Here is a 17904-nt window from a genome sequence, read left to right as displayed (position 1 = left end):
TATGCCCCGTATCTGTCTCAGATGCGGCGATCTGTAATTATCTGAGTCAATAAAGGGCAAAACCAATCTGGGGTTCTCAAATCATTTTCACAAATGAGATGTCACTTTCCATAGACCACGGTAGAGGAGAGTATGGCTCATGGTCTATGGATTGATTGAACCCATCCAGAACTACCTATCCTGATTGGTCGTCATGGGATTTCCAAGATCCCGACTGATCTCGTCAACACGTCTCCTAAAATTCTTCCATTTTTGACTCCCTGCCAGTAAAGAATAGGATCGTGGGCTATCGTGAACAAAATCTGTAGATGCGCGCAAAGCAAGGAAGGGGTTGGAAATAGCTGCATAATACGCCATGTGAAGTGCTTTGAAGATCTGGCAATCAACGTTCCTAAACAGCGCTAAGATACACACGCAAGCTGTGAAAACGCACCATGTTGACTTCAATGTCACGAACGACAGAATCAGAGAGCGCCAGAGCAATGACTATCTTGACTTTTGAAGGCGTAATATACCCATACACAGCAACATCCTCCATCGCATATAGAAGACCTAAGTAACATTCCGAGAGCTTTGAGTTTGCGGCAACTACAGCTCGTTGAGAAACATCCAACTTTCAATAAACGTAGGACGTACCTCGCTCATCTATGACATCCAAACTCGTGTGGGCAATATAATGATATTTGATTGCACTCTCATCCTGTTTAGAAAACGTACGAATGAGTGTTGGCTCATTTTGAGGTGAAATAAACGCGACGGCGTTCAGTCGCAAGCCTGGCGCCATGGAGGTGTAGAATGAAAGAGCGTGGAAACAATCAATTGCAAAGTGTCTTCTCGTGGTCTACATTTTTCTCCCGATTCCCAACTACACATAGGCCTCATGATACATACTAAAGGTATCTTATTTGGAGACAGGGACAGTTAGAGCTGTTTTCGTAACCTGATAAATTCTTCTCTGTGCAGCGAAGAGAATGGCAGCGGTAAGTACGCTTTGGATAAGTTTACTACCGGCACCTTTCCAGAGTCCCTGGACTCCTTCCTCCTTGAGAATCGTACTGAGCCCATCGATAGAAGACTTGTATTTTGTGCTTCCCGCTTGAAGCCTACTCTTGACAACGCTAAGTGGAAATACGGGTAGGTGAGAGAATTGATAGACAAGGTATAAACCCACATGTATGGATATGTTGTTAGCGTTGCTACAAGCTTCGAAATCGCACCGAGGACAAAGAAATCAAAGTCTGACAACACAACCGTTGCTGACACTACAGTGCCAGCAGCGCGAAGTCTTGCCATTCGTTTTGAAACAAGGAAATTCTTGAGCTGTTCGAACACTGTATACTGAATGATGGGATTGACCTGCAAACAGATTGACTGGCATCACACAATGTAACGCTGTATGCGTCGACTCACTGTAAGGACAAGGGCAGGTCCAATTCCCCGCCAAAAGCCTTGGACCCTGGATTTTGCGAGGATGTTCTTGATGGCTTGGAAAAACCCCAGTTTCTTCACCACCCGTTGAGACCAAGAATCCATTGTCTGGACAGCCTGAGTGGTTTGAATGACCCATAACGGATTGCCTGAAGCAATTCAGAATTCAGGAGAATAAAAGTGTCTTCGATACCAACTCAATATCGCTGTTGCAGAACCTGAACGCGTCGGTCAGCGCAAAGTACTCGTCAGGGTTAGAATACGTACCTGCTATCAATCCGGTTAACATTGACTCCAGGGTGCTCATTCCTTTGCTCCCAACCCTTGACTTCAAGACCAACCCTCGCGTACGTTCATAAAAGTAATAATAAACCCCGTTCGTGACGGCAATAGCAAGCAGACTAGAGCTTAGGCCGCTATAGAGCCCGGATACCCCTTCTCTCTCTATGATTTCTAATACCGCTTCATACGTTGTCTGTAGAAAAAGTCAGGAAACACGTATATTATGGATGTATACGTTTAACAATTACTTTGTTCTCGCTCTTAACCTTGACAGCTGCACGGGTTGACAAGAAAACTAGCGGACTGGATCGAGATTAGTAGAAAGTAAAAGCAATTGGTTTTGAGCTCACTATGTTGCAGTCATTGCAACGATTCCACCAGTAGCCCCAGCGACAGAATGAATAAGAGAGTCAGTCATGATGAAAAGGAGTCAAGCATAACAAGGTTTTGAGGTGGTGGTGGTAGCGGTCAAAGGTAAAAAGTGGAGACTGAACTCCATGGTACCGCTTTCCACAACAATCACATGCACAAGCCTCAATAATCAGCTTCGGGATAGAACAAGTTGTATCCTAGTCGATGTTCTCTCCTTGCTCTAAACGACGCAAAAGTGCCTTCATCTCATCAATATCCTTCTTCAACCCGTTGTCACTGGTAGTCTCCGTCCTGCTTCCAGTAACACTAGCGCCATCTCCCATAGTAACTTTGTTGTCATCTTCAGAAAGCCATTGGTCAAGCTGAGCAAGTATGGACTTTGCTTTGAGCCGGAAATGGGTGCGTACGATGTCCGCAAACGGTTCCGGTGGATTCTTGAGATTTCCGAGCATCTTGTTTGAACTCGTTAATAAAACGTGAAAGACCGATGGGAGTCAAGAATGTACCGCAGTTTTCACCACCATGCGACGAATATTAGCAGAGTCTAATGATTTAATCAATCCTGGTTCCCAACAGAGCGGAGCCGACTTACAGGCTTTGGATTGTGGCGACCCGCCGCCTGAAGCCCATCCCGGTTCATTCAGATACGGCTCATCGCAGAGGATCATAGACTGAATCGAGATCAACACTTGTAGGAGAGTCGACTTCCCGGGAACCCATCCGGGGCCACTCCATGTACCTGTTTGAAATAGAAATAACCTGTGCATAGCTAGGAACTGATAGAGCAGAATCTCTTACCGAGAAGAGAGAGGCATACTTTGCCATCGGCATACAAATTGGGGTTGAAACGGAATTTTCCGCCGTTAGTCTGAATATGGTTCAGAGAGGAGGGGATGACAGGGAAAGAGGAGCATACCGTCATGTATTTGACCGAAGGAGGTGCTTGATTATAAGAAGGACCTAAAAAGATATCGAACAGGTAACTAGAGGTTTACGCCTTGAGCTCTCCAGTCTGTCATCACCGAACGGACATCTCACCATCCATTGTAATAACTGACGGACTAAGTAAGTGTAATAAAGGATTTTTTGTTCAGTAGGATCACTCACGGTGTTCCCTCTGGGCCTGTGATCAATGCCTTGATGATATCGACTCTGGTTTCGTCAACTCTCAAGAAAATTGAGGAATCCCATCTGAACCCGAATTATAGCTGAGTTGAGCGCTTGATGAGCTGGAAGACTCACGCAACAGGTAAGTTCATGGTGAGGATGGCAAGCTGTATACAAATTAGTTTCAAAGTAAGGTTAGATGACTGGATGAATACCTCTTTCGCAATGGCGAGACTTCTTTTCGGTATGTCAGAATTGGCTAGCATTCGGGCTTCGGTGTTGTAGTAAAATTTATATGACGGGCTTTCGTCTTCACCCGCATTCTTCGAGGGAACAGAAAGATCGCAATACTCAAAGCGCGCCTGTGTGCAAAGCTTTCAGATCTAATTCAGCCAGAACCCGAAACGAACTCACCGAGGTCGCCCATTCTAAATAGGCTTTCTTCGCGCTTTCTTCAGTCTCCCCGGGTTGTACATATAGGTCTGCTGACGAGGCAATTTTTGGTAACGAGGACTGCAGTCGAGTCAGGAAAGCTTCCCCTTTCACTTCCTTCAAAGCCTTGTCAATGTTTGCAACGGTGGCTAATATTCTCTTGCAGAAACTGTGTAACTTCTGATTCTCTTCGGACATGAATCCTTCCTGCTCTTTCGTTTTCCCCTTCGGATCCACAGTCAATCGCTTCTGCTCTTCAGTGAGCTCCTGAGGCGCATCGTCGACCTTCCTCATACCCTCTAGTCCCTTTATGGCCGCTTGCGCCTGAATTGTTATGCCTTCCAATAGCTCGCGCGGGCTTGAGCTACCCTCGTAAACGATTGTTCGCTCGCGAATGGGAGAGTTAAATTTTCCGGCTTTTTTGGTCGAAAAATTCTTAACAGAAGCAATCGCCATGATTGGCATGGCCATCATGCTGGCTAGCGCTTCGTGATTCGATATGGTCTTGCAACACGGGTCATTGATATGCCAGAAAGTATCAACATCAGCTATGATTGACGTACCTCGAGCCATTCCAAAAGTTCAAAGTAGAGAACGGAGCGATCAGACATATCCGCGAGGGAGTCATTCCGGAGAAGGGAACTACAAACATAATTGAACCGTCTCCGAAGATGCGCTAACGCGGTGGGATGAACCAAATAATCGCTCGTGCGTGCCCCCCCTGGTCGATGTAAGGAAGGAAGATAGGTCCGAACTTGCGTAAGAAGCGTGCCAATCTTTTCATCCTTTAGAAGTTGCTGGGCTTGAGCTTCCACTTGCCCAGAATTCTACCGAGCTCTAAGAAAAAGAAACCCCATACAACAGAAGCAAACACGCACGTCTTCTTTCTGATTACCAGCATAACCGATACCGCCCTTCTGTTTCTTTCCTTTCACAGCACCGTAATACACATCGTCTTCGTCATCCGGGTCGGCGGCGGTCTCCGTCTTACGCTTTTTGGTCACTCGCACTTTGTTTTCCTTATTCTCGACAGCGGCACCATTCTGTTCTGTGAACATTTGTTCGATCATATAAAGGCCAACCCCAAGGACGACGCCCTGGAGATTGGAGCAATGGAAAAGAACATCAAGACTCTGGACGGAAGAGGGTCGAGAGGTCTTATCCGACAAGACTGATTCACCACATGCTAAACAGAATTCCGCGTGGCATCGTGGGCAGGTTTGGGGAACGATTTTCCGTAGGCGCTGGACATAGTCAGAAAACTGAGGCTGGGAAAGTGCCCAGTCAGGAATGTTTGTCAAAGTTCGGATGTCAAGACTCACAAAGATGGCAAAGAGATCACTTTTCTTACGAGGTACAGATGCGCCACAGCCTTGAGGACATGGACAACTCCCGCCACTTAACTGAGAATACAGCGCAAAGAGGAAACTTTGCTCTCCTCCCTCTGGGCAGCCTTTCATCCATTGACCCTGAGTCATGAGTTTGATAGACGCGTTAAAATCGGGGAGAGTCACGATTTCGGGCTCTTCTTCTACTTCAATGACCTCTTCACGACGATCCTTGGAGAAAAATATACCTGTGTGCGAAGTATGAGCTAATGGAGAGGACAAATAGGCAGTTTGCACACCGGCGTAGGGATCAGACTCTACATTAGGTCTCGAGCCACTCTTCACGGCTACCGGATCCTCGTCTGAGTCGTAAGCTACGAACTCTAATTGATCATGTTAGAGGGGAGAGATTGACGCGACAATTGTGAAGTAAATACTTGCCTTCTTCTCCATCTCCATCTTCATCTTCATCTTCATCACCCATGTCATGGTCGTCGTCCTCGTCGTATTCAGGTGTCTGGACAAGATTCAGCTATCGTTTCCCGGTAGGATGCGGTATAGCGTACGGTCATCCTGGTGGCCTTGGCAGGTTCTACGTCCATAGATGTTCCTTCGACACGCTCCTCAAGAACGTCGTCGAATTTGCCTTCGAAAATCCTTTCTGCAGCTTGCATGACGTCCCTATACTGTCGAAGTGCAGCTCGTGCTTGGGCAACGGTGGCTCCCTGAAGCGGGCGGTCAACAGAATGGATATTTTAATCGATGGAGTTAGGATCGAACCATTTCTACAAGCTGTTGTACTTCTTTATCCATGATTTTCGTGAGTGTGAGGACTCGAGCCTCGAGATGGTGGTTAGTGAAAGCAGGCGGCTCTCAAGCGCTCAATTGCGGTATTATATATGTGACGGAACGCGCTCAATACGGTTGCGCGCCCAGATATTCGGTAGTCTATCTACCAAGAACGCTAGTTATTCAGCTTGTCGTATTCTTCGTTTATCTGCCGAATAAAATCATTTGCAGTATGTCCGTTCTGAGGGATAACTGAGTACGGGAATTATCGCCAGGGACGCGCAGGAGTAAATACCTCGCATTCCTTCCAGGTTCTGTCGTGAATACAGACTTTCTGGTTGTTAATGACGACCGTGCAACTAATCGTCAGTCCCATCTGTTTACCCAAATTAATGCTGTTCTTCAAGAGCGCGACACCCTCTGCACCAGTACCGCTAGCATTTGGACCAGTGCATTTCCCAATACCATTCCCGTCCCAGTCCAGACCTGCAACTTTGGCGCATTTGAAGGCCGTTTCTGGTAGGCCAACTTTACTGCGGCCTTGGAAATTGTTGCAATTCACGAACTCCCACCATTGTGAAAACTCAGAATATTTCTTCACGCACAACTGTTGAACATTTCCAGCACATTCTCCTGGTCCATGCTTGCAAGTCACGCCGAAATCGGGCTCAGACAGGTCAATGCTATTTTCAAAACTTAGTCGTAGCGAAATAAGACGATGTAAAACTCTGTCACGAACTTGGCTATGTAGACCAACGAGAAGTTGACCTTGTCCGAAACTTTTTTCAGAACTTCATCGAAAACGTTCTCACAAAGTAGCGCATCCGGACATTGGCTCATGACGCCGAGTTGCACTGGCACTCGTTGGGCATCTCGGGTGAAAGCTACTTGAGCAGATTGTGGGAATAAAATGGACGAAGAAAAGGCTACAGTGGGGAAAGATAAAGAGAGTAGTCGCCTAAGGGATATCATGGTGGTTGATGATAAGAACTTTATTGGCCATTGGTTCTCAAATTCACGCAACTCGAATATTATTTCACTATATACGTCACTGAACAGGCCGTTGCTCGTCCCACAATTTCTGACCTTCAACGTCGTTGAACGGTGGGGCAAAGTACTTACATCGAGTCTTGAAAGCTGCAAGGACGTGAATACTTCCGATGATGTATTGAAAAGGATTTGGAACAAACCTTCGAGAGATCGTTTTCGTGTTATCATTTCTACTGTCAATTCGTTGTGTATCTGGTTACGCTGCAAAGCGAGCGCATCACAAGATTGCTGTAGAGTAGGAATATGAGCGCCTCTGTACCTTGACTTGTTCGGTATATTTCTCGGCGATAGCTTTGCGAGTTGCAGCAGGGCTCGCGTCCGGGGCTTGAATGATCTCTTGCTTCTCATTCACCGTTTCATCGATCACGGATGCACAATATTCAATAAGTTGTTGCCTTCTTTTCCAGTTTGCTTGCCAGAATGTCCGCGCCAAGTTAGTACGTGTTTGTGGAAGACAGAACCAGTGTGCAGTACCGGTAAGTTCCTGCCAAATACGTCCACAAGCTTGATCTTGCACTGTTGTCTTCCCCGGCCGTTCACGTTCCTGGTCGCGAATAGCTGCGCCAGCCCGATTGAGTCGCATATTTATTGTATCATCCAGCATCCGATATTCCCTCAGCAACTCTGTGGAGACACGATATTTAGACACATATTCGACTGAAGAACAGGAGCTTGCCTTTAAATAATGACAGATCTGAACATGTCGATTTAGAGACATGAACGATTTGAGGTGTAAGTGTTGGTCCTTGAACAGCGAGGCTCCCAAGTACGGGTCCTTTGCTCGACATTGGAGGCTACAAGGAAGTGTGGGAAACACCTGATGACCGCGTCAACACGTGCATATAATGATTAACGTAAGTACCCTTCGGTGATGAAATTGATTGATTGTCAAACATTGGGTACTGCTCGTGGAATCAGGTTTGAGGTGCTCGTCTTTTCATTTTGGAAGACTCCGAACCTGTAAATGTTTTTCGATGAGAATCAAGCTGTCGGGTCCGTCGTCGATCGCCGCAATGGTGTACTGGGGTCTTACTTGTAAGCTCGATCTTACGAGATGCTCGTACGGTCTTTCTTTCTTGAAACAATTCGCGTAACCTATGGTGCGCCCGACGCTGATCACCCGGTCGGAGTCGTAATCGTGAACAGTTTTTATACGTTCTTGCCTGAGTCTAAGCCTTAATCATACCCGGGTTACGAATTACAGCCTACACGGTTAATGAACTAGGAAACCTAGACCCCAGAAGTGCCATGATAAGAATACAGTGAACGAAGGTCAAAATCCAACGAGAGCAACACGAAAGGAAGAAGAAAACGGCGAAAGCGAAGACGTGCAACTGAACAAAATTTGATGACTACAGTCTATTCTCTCCCGCGGTTATAGAGTTCCACCGCTGCGGGATGAGGACTTCTGTCCTTTTTGCGGGAGGTAGAGCGCGGGACGTAGCCATGGGCTTCGATTTTATGTCGACACAGTCGGGCGGGGTCGTTGTAGCGTGCGATACAACCGTGGTACTCGCATTTGTGAGGTTCATTTTTAAGGCTGTCGTAGTCTCATGTGAGTAACTAGCCGTGCGAAAAGGTTCGTGTATCACTCACTGCTTAGAAGAAATGTGAACGTTGAGACTGGTTTTCTGATAGAAAACGTCAGTGTTTGTGTAAGTCAAGATCACCAAAATCAAACTAACCTGAGCAAATTGTTTGTCGCAGAATTCGCAAACAAATCTCCTGAACGAACTATAAGAAAGCGTCGGAAAGGGTGTATAGTTCAACGAGGACCCACTTGATCATCATATGCTTTGTTTCTACATGCCGTTTCACCAGCTGCTTTTTCCCTTGATAGTAACAAGGATGAAGGTAGCCTGGTCCTGTCCACATGCATACCCACTCAACGCTCGTGGCGTTGGGTGTCTTCAACATCGTTGCGTACTGAGTCCAAAGTTCCCCCGATTCGTCCCCATCAGAGGAAGAAGTGCTCGCCGTGGTTGGTATTTTATGTTCTTCTGACGGTGAGTTTAAAGTGATTGGAGTGCCCCAACGTCCTTGGCCAGGGGTCCTTGAAAGAGGTTCCCTTGATGTGCTGGGATGAATCGAGCTGTAGACCCCGAACGCCTAGAAGCTCACCTGTACGACTGGACTGGTCCAGAAATCTTGGGGTCCTGGTACGAAGTCTGTGAAGAAGTTGGTCCGGATACGAGTCGTGGAGTACCAACGGACTTGAGATCATTAGAGGCGAGAGGCGGCCATGTGTAGGTAGCAGTAGGTGCTCTGAACACCCCTAAAGACACCGAACGGGATAAATCCGAGGTTGATGGTGGAAAGGAACTGGTGAGAAACAACGCTGAGCAGGTCAAATCACACCCAATCGCCGTTATCAATTACCTCCTAAAGATGGATTCGCCGTCACTTATGCTGGAACGCGGCGAGGTGATTAATACAAAAGTCTCGCGGCCAGACAGGAAGTGATCCTTACTTAGAATGCGTTTTAACGACCCGGCGCAGTCGTTCCATTGCTGGAGCCTCTTGATCATCGGATGCACTACTGCGATTACTACAACGAGAACTATGCATTGTATCAGGAGCGAGGGTATTGCAGCCTAAGCGTAAATGTGGCGTCAGTGTTTCCAACTCGTATAAATAATGAAATAAGATGTATGTCTAGTAGAGAAACTAAAAACTATTGTTGTTATGCGCAAGCCGACACAGAACACACGAGACGGCAGCAACGAGAACAAAAGTGAGAAATAAACGACTCGCGTTACAAAAGGGCGTCAACTAAACACATACCTGGCTAGCTGATGTCTTGTCTATATAGTTGAGCAGTGTTTGGACTTTATTTCAAAACTGACTGAGAGAGAGAAATAATGGGAGGAAGCAGGAACTGTGTACCACAGAGGAGATATATCATGAGTGGGGGGCATCGCGTTAGCTTACGTTCAATTGTTTTGGGCTCCGACGTGGACGTGACGAGTCTCTACATATCTTAAAATGGGGACAAGAAATCAAATAGCCATGATCAGGAAAGATTCAAATCGTAAACGCCCGGGACCGGCGCTCAAAGATGGAATGTGCAAATGGTGGTCGTTTACCTCTTCCTCGCCAGTATTTCTGCAGTCAAAAGATATCCAGTACGGTCGGAATCGTCTGCGGAGTTTACACACCTGAATGGCTTGTCAATAATTCGTAATCGAAAGGAGAAACTTGAGCGCTCGAAGGTCGTTCTCACGAGGACCCACACGACCAAGCGGGACCAAACATGGGCTGCGGTGTTCCATCCGGTTGATTACCTTACACTTTGTACAGGAAATCAACGGGAAATAGATCCGCCGTTATAGTGAAATGATTGATGGCAATACAATAACATATGTAACCTCTGGTATGGAATGAATTGCACATAAGATGAACGTACAGGACTCAAAGAACTCACCCAATGTTTATGATAGTAGCATGGGCTCAAACTGTTTCGAGCCCGTATCGAAAGTGCTCCAATCTTCCTCTTCCTCTTCCTCGACGTCATTCGTACACTCCGCCGGGTTGTTAGACCACATAGAGGCAGGTAAAGAATTAATCTGCAGAGCCGTTCTCCCGGGCTTTCTAAGAGGCTTGATGAGCCTACTGGGTGCCTGCAAATCCAGAGAGTTAACCAAGGTCATAGTGGTGCCAGCTTCATCAATGCGGGAGAAGATCGTAGAGTCGACGTCAGCGGCGTCCTCTTCAGGACGAGCTCGTTTCCTTGACGCATGTAGAAATCTCGACTCGTTTGATAAGAAAACATCGTGCATAATGTCGTTTGAAGAACGGAAGATGGTGTTTGTGGCTGAGACAGACTTGATACGCGGTGACGGCCCCGGTTGTAATGGGTCCTTGTTGGTTGCATAACCTTGGGAGACATCTGGCAAGGAATCGGAACCAGTAAAGACGCGGGTTTTTGCAAGATGAGCGGAAACTTACTCCGTCTAGCTCGCATAGCAACATTGCGTAGCTGAGAAGCGAGGTCTGGGTCAGTGGCTCTACTCGATCTGCTTGGCTCTTATGACAAAACAATCAAGACGAGCGTGCCACACACGATGATACGGGTGTATTGGACGCAATATTTGACGCGTGTAAATCTTCTGTGAGGGTGCGCTTTGGGGTGTTCATGGGTGCAGTGTGCAAATGAGAATATGGACAAGGGTGTGAATTTGCCTCTACTAGCCACCGGCTGCCTGGTACTTACTGTACTCTAGCTATCTGGCACTCAGAAAAGAAAGAGGACAAATCGTAAGAAGATCTTAAACGCCTCGAGTTATGTATGTACTTGTGTCCAATGACTTTTGGGAAAAGGAGACATCAAATATTGTAGGAAGGCGTGATCGCTGACGACGGGAATTGCAAGCGGCTTGACGTTGACTCCCAAGCGAGCTGCCTCGTTGAGCCTCGTTGAAGGGCTCAATGGCCCTTCGTTTTTTCTTACTATTTCTTCTTTTCTCTTTTTCCTATTCCCAGTTCATTTCTACCTCTACTCCAGTCCCACCCTTGCAGTCAGTTTTCACCTTTTCTCGCTCGAAAACTGAACAATTCACTCACCCGATTGCATTCAGATGGCTAAATCTTACCCCGAGACTAACAGGCACCTCGAAGCCACCACCTTTGAAGGATGCTTTCATTGCTTATGATCAGACTTCGTGCGCTTCTCCAGTAGTCTCTTCCTCACCACTCATCTAATGCAAACCTTGACAGTCACACCGTTATCATATTTGGAGGAGAATCGCAAAGTGGATTTCCTTCATCTGAAACTTACCTTTTGAACCTCAATACACTCTCCTGGTCGAAACCTGCACCTCCTGCAAACCTTCAGCAATCACCGTCGGCGAGGAGTGCTCTAGGAAGCATATATGGTCCCGATTTCGCAGCGAACTCTCGCGGCGCCTTCATGCTATATGGCGGTACAGGCCCTCGGCAAGAGGTCTTGTTGGATGCCTGGGTACGCTTTCGTTTGATACTCTCTGCCCGCATTCTATTTATCTAGTCTGTACCAAGGAATTTGATTTTCAGTTCCAGTTTTGGAGCCACGTTCAAGTAACACCTGGTGGACCAGGTGCCGAATCCGGAATAGCTGGCGGGCTTGATACTCGCGGTACAAATATTCAAGCAACTAATAACACTTTCTATGTAGTCAAGTCCGGCTCTGATTCGGGGTTGTGGAGATTCAATGTTTCCGGCACATTGGCTTCCAACATTCCAGATGGTGTCCTTGGGAGTTGGGATCACAAACCTCTGGCTAACCTTCCTCCATTTTCCGATTCCGCGAGTACTGTAGTGGGCAGCAAAGTCATCTCAATAGGTGGTTGTACCAGATCAGCAAATGATTCTTGCGCCTTTATCGCCGGTGATGACACCTCAGGACAACCATCATTTTCGAATATTCCCTCTTGCGCTTCTCCCCGGACTGGGGCCAAGCTCGTTCCGAACTTGAGCACAGCCAGTTCTGGCTTTTCATCCCAAGTTTTTCTGCTGTTGGGAAATCTGGACCCCGACTGGAACGACGGCAATGGACTCGATCGAGGTGAGGTGGCCGTTCTAGATATCAACACCGAAACTTGGTCGCGTCTCATCCCTTCTGGCGATCCAGACGCTTCAACGACTATCCCCGGCTCTCGGGAGGGTAAGGAGTGAGCGTTAACTGGCCTCAAACCTCCATCTCACTTTTTTCTGCAGGTGCTGCCGTATCAGCTTTACAAGGACAAGGAGGGTCTCGTTCGTCGTCAGATATCATTGTATGGTTAAATTCTCAGCGGCGTTTCTTTCTAATAATAACGCCAACTTCCAGGCTTTCGGCGGTCGTGATGTTTCTGGGAACTATTTGGATGAAGTGTGGATTTTGAGAGCTTATGATGGTGTCGTTTCCTCCTCCTCTTCCCAATGGGCCGGCTTTGGAGATGGAAAGCTGCAGAGCGGTTATGAAGCCGGGGGGACGGGAGTGGTTGTGCAATACCTGTCAAAATGTGCGACTCTCAACAGTTCTCCTACATCAAATGGAAGCTCTTCTCCCACAAATACCTCTTCCGGGGGTAATGGGCCCGGGATTGGAGGAGGTTCGGATTCGGATCCGGTCTCCAAAAATAGGGTCTTCGACACTTCAGTTTCTCACAAGGTCCTTTCTCCGGTTTCTATCGTGCTTCTTTTCCTCGCTATACTGCTACAACGCGCGTCCCAGTCCCACGAATTCCAATATGCGAATCGACATATGGCATTCATGTACGCCTGTGGTTTCATACTTTTCATCGCATATGGACTAGGCATGGCCGGCTTAGCTACCTCTTTCACGACAATCTCAAATCCCGCGCCTTCGCCTTCGTCATCTTTGATCCTTAAAACCACCCACAGTCAAGCAGGACTTGGGTTCTTCGTCATTCTTTATGGGTTGGTTCCAGGATTATACCTGCTGCAACTTCGCACCCGTTTGATTCCAAGACCTAAAACAAACGAATCCGAGGCAAAGACCTCCCCAAGGCACAGCGAAGACAAGTCACATGTTGGCACCATGTCGCACAACTCGTCGCTGCTCAGCTCAGCTCGGCCTCGTTCTCAGTCATTTGGCCCCTCCACCGTATACAGACCTAGCCATGATCGCTCTGACGAGAACGACGCTGTCTCTATGACCTCTTCGGGCCCACAGAGAACTTTTGAAGTGATGAACCGTCCCAAGCGACGACGACCAAGCGGCGGAGGTTTGGCAATCATGTTACAGGAGGCACCCAGGGCGGCTAGCCGAAGTCTCTCTGAGATTGACTGGCTTCAAAGGCGCCGCAGTCTAAACGCAGTGGTACGTCCAATGTATGAGCTCGTCTGTTGGTTGTTTGACTTCCATTTGTTTTCCTTCTTATAGGGTGAGCTCGACTACGCCATAAGCCAAGCCATACGCGTTCAGGAGTATCCTCCCACACCTGCCACCACTGACGTCCTCGTGGCCAGTGCCCCTGGAAACGACTATCAACAACCTCCGATATTTCCTTCCCCCCTCGAAATTATCACTCGAATATTTCTGCAGCTTTCGTTGTGTGGGCTATGCGTCATTACTCTTATCGCTCTTTGGTCCGTGCCATCTTCTAAAGTCTTCTTCGCCCTCTTCCTTGCCTGGACGCTCCTGTCCTACTCCCTCTTCATCTCACTTGCCTGGCGCGGCCTTCCTCCCATTTCCATACTCTCCGTCTTAGTGGCACGTTTACGCGGAAAAACAACTTCCCCTCCACCCTCCGTGTCCCCAACTCCCGAACAATATCAATTTTCCACTGCCAACACACCAACACCTCTCGCTACCTCTCCCGGCTATCCGTTCCCTGTGAGTGGGTCGGGTCCATATATCCACCACAATCCACCCCACCGAACAGCCGGTCCCGAGGATTTTAGCTACGTAAGCCCACGCAGCGTCGAGGACTACGATGACGCGGACGAGGATGAAGATACTAGACAACAACGTATTGAGGGTGAGATGGGGAGACGAGAAGTCTCCATTGTGACGGTACCGAAACGAAAACTATGGATTGCAAATCCGTCATAGCAGATAATCTTGGATACTCGCCTGGTGTGTTGGATTTTTTCTTTTCTCTTCGTCTAGCGGCTCGTAGTTAAATCATCTGGACCGATACCCGAATATGACACTAGGTTACGGTAGACCTACCGATTATTAGTCTGTAGCATACTGATATCAATTATTCAAATTTTGTAAGGACAAGTGTTGCTAGCAAGTGATATATGATACCTCAAACCCTCAAACTTGTTTCTCATCTGCATCACTGACGGTCTCATGGCACTGTGGAAATCTTAGTAGGTACACCTCCTATTTGCTTAACCAACTCAACCTGAATTCCAAGTGGAGTGTATCTAATATTATTTAGTACTCCTTCAAAATTAGGAGATTACAATGTCATTCCGTAAGATGACTGGAGAGAGAGATGGAAGGGGAAAATATCATACCTACTAGTGGTACACAACTACGATTCAATTGCAACGTCATGCCTCCAACGATCAACACGATTAAGTTTGGAGGTGTCTTGTACCGGAGGCGGTGAAGGCATAGGAATGGGAACTTGAAGCATCGATGGCATCATCGGAGGGAAGAATCCAGACATGGAAGGAGTAAAAAACATGTTGTTCTGCATCATCATCTGCTGCTGCTGCTGCTGCATCATTTGTTGCTGTTGAAGCATCTGATGCTGGGATTTGAACTGCTGCTGGGGATGGAAGGCGAGAGGTACATCGTCGTCATGTCCATGAGATGAGGGTATCATTCTGGAGGTTCGTAATCCAAGGGGTTCATCGTCACCGTCGTCCTGGCTCTTTTTGGGGCCATCAAAGTTTACCGGGGGAAGGTTGAGACGAGTTTTGTCCAGAAAGATGGATAAAGGCTTATCTTCGTCGGATTCATCTTCCTGAAATTGCTGAGTGGTACGAAGTGTAGAGCGTTGCATAGTCATTGACAGGGGAATGTCTTCGTCACTATCGTCCCTACGGAGTTCATTGGCGGGTAGTGGACGATTTAGGTCGGCTTTACTATTGGGATATCTCAATCCCACTCCAGTTGTCCGCCTACGGCTATCGTCGCCGTCTTCTTCTTCTGAAGAGTGCCAGCCTTCCGTCTTCGTAGGTTTACGTGATTCCCGAATGCTTTCTTCGCTGTCAGAACCGTTATCGTCGATAACGGGTGGCGGCCCTCTGATGACAGGGGCATTGGCGGAGAGTGCTGAGCGCCCAGCCGATCTTGAAGTTGGAATATCGGGTAAGACTGGTGCGACGTCAGAGACCTTGGGAAAATCATCACCACGTCCCCCATTGAGTGTGACCGCTTGGACAGGAAGGTGTTGAGGTGACGATCCCTCCCCATCATTGCCGAGATGTTCTGTACCTTTCTTCCCCTTCTTCCTGTTCTTCTTAGATTTGGCCGCCTCCTCTCTTTCTCGCCTCTCTCGTTCAGCAGCTTCTTGGGCCTCTATTACTTTCAGTTTGGCCATCTCGCGTTCCCAAAGCGTGTCCACGCCAAATACCGAACGCACTTGTGGTACCGGCTGTTGAGAGGAGTGAGGACCATGCTCATCGTCAAATTTGAGTAAAGGCTGGGAGTTCAGAGAGCCACGTCTCGAAAGGCCAGGACCAATGGTTTGAGAAACAGGACGTCGAAGCGATTCAGGATCTATCAGAGTACCCCGTTTCATCATGGAGGGCCGATCATCTCCGGTAAAAACACTTCATGGATGATTAGACGGAGCTGACATCGATACGACCAGTATACTTACCGCTGTTTGCCCTTCATCTGACTTTTACGGTTTTCCAGATCGTCGATGAGACTCTTCCCATACAACTTGCCTGCAGGTCGGCCTGCAGCGCGCGAATCATCATCAACTGGTATTGCAACCGGTTCGTAAGCTACAGGAACCTCTTCGTCCTCCAACTTGATTTGTTCGCCCTCTTCCAACGCACGTGGCAGCCCATCATTGAAACTTATGTCTCTTTGTCCGTCTACCATCAAATGGTTTCGGAATGTCATCTGAGAGAGGGAGAGATCTCTACTGGAATTTGGTGTGAACGAATTTGATGCTATCGGGGGACGAGAGGATCGAGCTCCAGGAGGAAGCGGCGGATCAGCGGATACTTTGAACCCGTCCCTTCCTTTCGGTGCAGGTAAAGGTGGTCCCGCAGACTGAAGGGGGCTCCTGTAAAAGATTCATATATCAAAAATAGAATTTGCGTTTCGAGGGATGTCAAGCCTACGGCATAACCAGGACTTTGGGACGCAGTAAATCCATATTGGACGGTCTTTTATTCATGGTCATAACTGAGACAGCGTCATTCTCGAGTAACATTCTCGATCCAAGAGATGCATTTGACATCGTGCGAGCATGTACAGCCGCCTTGGGATCAAATTTGGAAGAACGCGAGGGAGGTCGTAACGCGAATGGGTTATCATCTTCATCCAACATCCTTGTGGTATCCATCGTCCCCGTAGACAGGAGACGAGAACGTCGGTTCTCATTCAGTACCCTATTAGGTTCCAAACTTCCACTTGAATATGTCCTGAGTCGGGAAGGACCAGCTTCTGGAGAGGGGGAACGTATGGACCTTGTGGGAAAAGGAATCAATCCTACAGGTATAGGATCATCATACACGGTGGGGGATGGTCGCTGAAAGGCCGTGGGTACCTCGAGACCGGCTAAGTCAAGGGGAGACCCAATCGACTGTCTTCGCGTGTTGTCCATTGGGGTTAGGAAATCGTAGTTGCCAACACTCAACGACCTGCCGTTCTTGGGACGTCTGATGACACCGACTCCTCCGTTAGCATCGGTTTGTGGCAGGAAAGATGGAACATTTTGAAGTGCTTGTCCGGACGGCAAAGATTTGGCCTTTCCTTTGGTATTCCTCGTTTCCTTCTCCTTCGACATGAATGCATCCAATCCCCAAGAGGTAAGGTCGACATCTGGAGCATCCTCTTCCTCCTCTTCCTCCTCTATGTCACCTTCCATGGCATCCCCAGCGAACATGTTCTTGAGTGGACCGATAGAACTCCTTGACTTTCGCCCATCAAGAACTGATTCACGACCACCAACGCTACCCGTTTCGCTCGGAAGAGATACGCCTAGATGGTCACTCCCGCGAGAAACTGCGTAAGGGCGGGTATTACGCCGCAAGGGCGCAAAGATAGCTGATTCGTGAGCTGAACGATGTGGGAGATTGGGATTATCATTGTCATACTCTGCCATATAAGTTTGTTACCACAGTTTATACCAAAGCAAACCTTCATTAAACAGAAGACGTACCCAACAAGGCCGCTGCAAGTTGCAACCGAGAAAAGGCAGCCATAGCGGTCGTTCATGAACGAAGCATTCTCTGTCGCTTTCTAGATTCGGGCCTTGCCACGTGCAAGCAATTCCTTACGGCCTTCACTTGCCGATGAGGCATCTGGCGTAGAACCTCAGATACTTAAGTAGAGCTACAATAACACTTTGCTTCTAAGGTCCAGGCAACCGTTATGGAGAAGCGACCAACAAAAGAGTTGTGAGCTCGCCAGATACCGGCTCTTGGAAGTCATGACTTTTGAGACAGTCGGATATCAGCAGGGTGGTTAACGGTACGGTACGGGTTGGCA

General features: G+C 47.9%; 9 protein-coding genes across 10 annotated transcripts; 1 reads left to right on the top strand and 8 right to left on the bottom strand.

Annotated features, from left to right (window-relative positions):
- Positions 1–171: 171 nt before the first annotated feature.
- E1B28_004382 (uncharacterized protein) lies at positions 172–784 on the bottom strand (the record flags this gene model as incomplete). The annotated part of the gene is made up of 3 exons (XM_043148855.1): positions 172–375; positions 434–588; positions 637–784. The coding sequence occupies 3 exons, from the start codon at positions 782–784 to the stop codon at positions 172–174; spliced, it is 507 nt and encodes a 168-aa protein (XP_043013457.1).
- Positions 785–791: 7 nt separating this feature from the next.
- E1B28_004381 (uncharacterized protein) lies at positions 792–2128 on the bottom strand (the record flags this gene model as incomplete). The annotated part of the gene is made up of 6 exons (XM_043148854.1): positions 792–1356; positions 1411–1577; positions 1626–1646; positions 1696–1903; positions 1959–2013; positions 2061–2128. 6 exons carry the CDS (start codon positions 2126–2128, stop codon positions 922–924), a joined length of 954 nt encoding a protein of 317 aa, XP_043013456.1. The 3' UTR covers positions 792–921.
- Positions 2129–2279: 151 nt separating this feature from the next.
- On the bottom strand, positions 2280–5762 carry E1B28_004380 (uncharacterized protein; the record flags this gene model as incomplete). The annotated part of the gene is made up of 17 exons (XM_043148853.1): positions 2280–2534; positions 2589–2626; positions 2675–2821; positions 2881–2950; positions 2999–3065; positions 3121–3135; positions 3190–3273; positions 3325–3356; positions 3405–3551; positions 3604–4125; positions 4185–4448; positions 4500–4889; positions 4944–5197; positions 5249–5332; positions 5391–5466; positions 5516–5674; positions 5730–5762. The coding sequence occupies 17 exons, from the start codon at positions 5760–5762 to the stop codon at positions 2280–2282; spliced, it is 2637 nt and encodes an 878-aa protein (XP_043013455.1).
- Positions 5763–5913: 151 nt separating this feature from the next.
- E1B28_004379 (uncharacterized protein) lies at positions 5914–6710 on the bottom strand (the record flags this gene model as incomplete). Its single annotated transcript, XM_043148852.1, has 3 exons — positions 5914–5979; positions 6034–6421; positions 6478–6710. The coding sequence occupies 3 exons, from the start codon at positions 6708–6710 to the stop codon at positions 5914–5916; spliced, it is 687 nt and encodes a 228-aa protein (XP_043013454.1).
- Positions 6711–6786: 76 nt separating this feature from the next.
- On the bottom strand, positions 6787–7576 carry E1B28_004378 (uncharacterized protein; the record flags this gene model as incomplete). Its single annotated transcript, XM_043148851.1, has 5 exons — positions 6787–6875; positions 6929–6989; positions 7048–7199; positions 7263–7412; positions 7465–7576. 5 exons carry the CDS (start codon positions 7574–7576, stop codon positions 6787–6789), a joined length of 564 nt encoding a protein of 187 aa, XP_043013453.1.
- Positions 7577–8024: 448 nt separating this feature from the next.
- On the bottom strand, positions 8025–9742 carry E1B28_004377 (uncharacterized protein). Its single transcript, XM_043148850.1, has 8 exons — positions 9573–9742; positions 9259–9382; positions 9168–9197; positions 8910–9110; positions 8569–8856; positions 8474–8513; positions 8385–8419; positions 8025–8328 (listed from the first exon to the last, which is right to left on the bottom strand). The coding sequence occupies exons 2-8, from the start codon at positions 9354–9356 to the stop codon at positions 8148–8150; spliced, it is 873 nt and encodes a 290-aa protein (XP_043013452.1). The 5' UTR covers positions 9357–9382; positions 9573–9742; the 3' UTR covers positions 8025–8147.
- Positions 9743–10085: 343 nt separating this feature from the next.
- Positions 10086–10952, bottom strand: E1B28_004376 (uncharacterized protein). Of its 2 annotated transcripts, XM_043148848.1 has the most exons (4): positions 10852–10952; positions 10737–10795; positions 10213–10677; positions 10086–10158 (listed from the first exon to the last, which is right to left on the bottom strand). In XM_043148848.1, the coding sequence occupies exons 1-3, from the start codon at positions 10923–10925 to the stop codon at positions 10220–10222; spliced, it is 591 nt and encodes a 196-aa protein (XP_043013450.1). In that variant the 5' UTR covers positions 10926–10952; the 3' UTR covers positions 10086–10158; positions 10213–10219. The 2 variants fall into 2 exon arrangements, with proteins under 2 accessions (XP_043013450.1, XP_043013451.1); XM_043148849.1 differs by having other exon boundaries at positions 10737–10952.
- A 202-nt stretch (positions 10953–11154) lies between these two features.
- On the top strand, positions 11155–14325 carry E1B28_004375 (uncharacterized protein; the record flags this gene model as incomplete). Its single annotated transcript, XM_043148847.1, has 7 exons — positions 11155–11305; positions 11366–11449; positions 11505–11748; positions 11805–12429; positions 12483–12541; positions 12595–13590; positions 13654–14325. The coding sequence occupies exons 1-7, from the start codon at positions 11217–11219 to the stop codon at positions 14323–14325; spliced, it is 2769 nt and encodes a 922-aa protein (XP_043013449.1). The 5' UTR covers positions 11155–11216.
- Positions 14326–14605: 280 nt separating this feature from the next.
- On the bottom strand, positions 14606–17655 carry E1B28_004374 (uncharacterized protein). The gene is made up of 5 exons (XM_043148846.1): positions 17576–17655; positions 16533–17511; positions 16058–16474; positions 14742–16007; positions 14606–14667 (listed from the first exon to the last, which is right to left on the bottom strand). The coding sequence occupies exons 1-4, from the start codon at positions 17616–17618 to the stop codon at positions 14759–14761; spliced, it is 2688 nt and encodes an 895-aa protein (XP_043013448.1). The 5' UTR covers positions 17619–17655; the 3' UTR covers positions 14606–14667; positions 14742–14758.
- Between the last annotated feature and the right edge of the window lie 249 nt (positions 17656–17904).

The sequence above is a fragment of the Marasmius oreades genome, chromosome 2, assembly GCF_018924745.1.
Source record: "Marasmius oreades isolate 03SP1 chromosome 2, whole genome shotgun sequence".
Taxonomy (NCBI): Eukaryota; Fungi; Basidiomycota; class Agaricomycetes; order Agaricales; family Marasmiaceae; genus Marasmius; species Marasmius oreades.
This window is presented reverse-complemented; position numbering and strand designations above follow the sequence as displayed.

What these genes read in the sequence shown, in the direction of transcription:
- E1B28_004374 (XM_043148846.1), bottom strand. Translation starts at nt 17,618, where the DNA reads ATGGCTGCCTTTTCTCGGTTGCAACTTGCAGCGGCCTTGTTGG. An exon ending in CCCAAAGTCCTGGTTATGCC is followed by an intron (nt 16,475 to 16,532) that starts GTAGGCTTGACA and finishes AATCTTTTACAG; the next exon opens with GAGCCCCCTTCAGTCTGCGG. An exon ending in CAGATGAAGGGCAAACAGCG is followed by an intron (nt 16,008 to 16,057) that starts GTAAGTATACTG and finishes TCATCCATGAAG; the next exon opens with TGTTTTTACCGGAGATGATC.
- E1B28_004377 (XM_043148850.1), bottom strand. Translation starts at nt 9,356, where the DNA reads ATGCATAGTTCTCGTTGTAGTAATCGCAGTAGTGCATCCGATGATCAA. An exon ending in ACAAAGCATATGATGATCAA is followed by an intron (nt 8,514 to 8,568) that starts GTGGGTCCTCGT and finishes TAGTTCGTTCAG; the next exon opens with GAGATTTGTTTGCGAATTCT. An exon ending in GTTCACATTTCTTCTAAGCA is followed by an intron (nt 8,329 to 8,384) that starts GTGAGTGATACA and finishes AGACTACGACAG; the next exon opens with CCTTAAAAATGAACCTCACA.
- E1B28_004376 (XM_043148848.1), bottom strand. Translation starts at nt 10,925, where the DNA reads ATGAACACCCCAAAGCGCACCCTCACAGAAGATTTACACGCGTCAAAT. An exon ending in TCCAATACACCCGTATCATC is followed by an intron (nt 10,796 to 10,851) that starts GTGTGTGGCACG and finishes CAGATCGAGTAG; the next exon opens with AGCCACTGACCCAGACCTCG. An exon ending in TGCTATGCGAGCTAGACGGA is followed by an intron (nt 10,678 to 10,736) that starts GTAAGTTTCCGC and finishes ATTCCTTGCCAG; the next exon opens with ATGTCTCCCAAGGTTATGCA.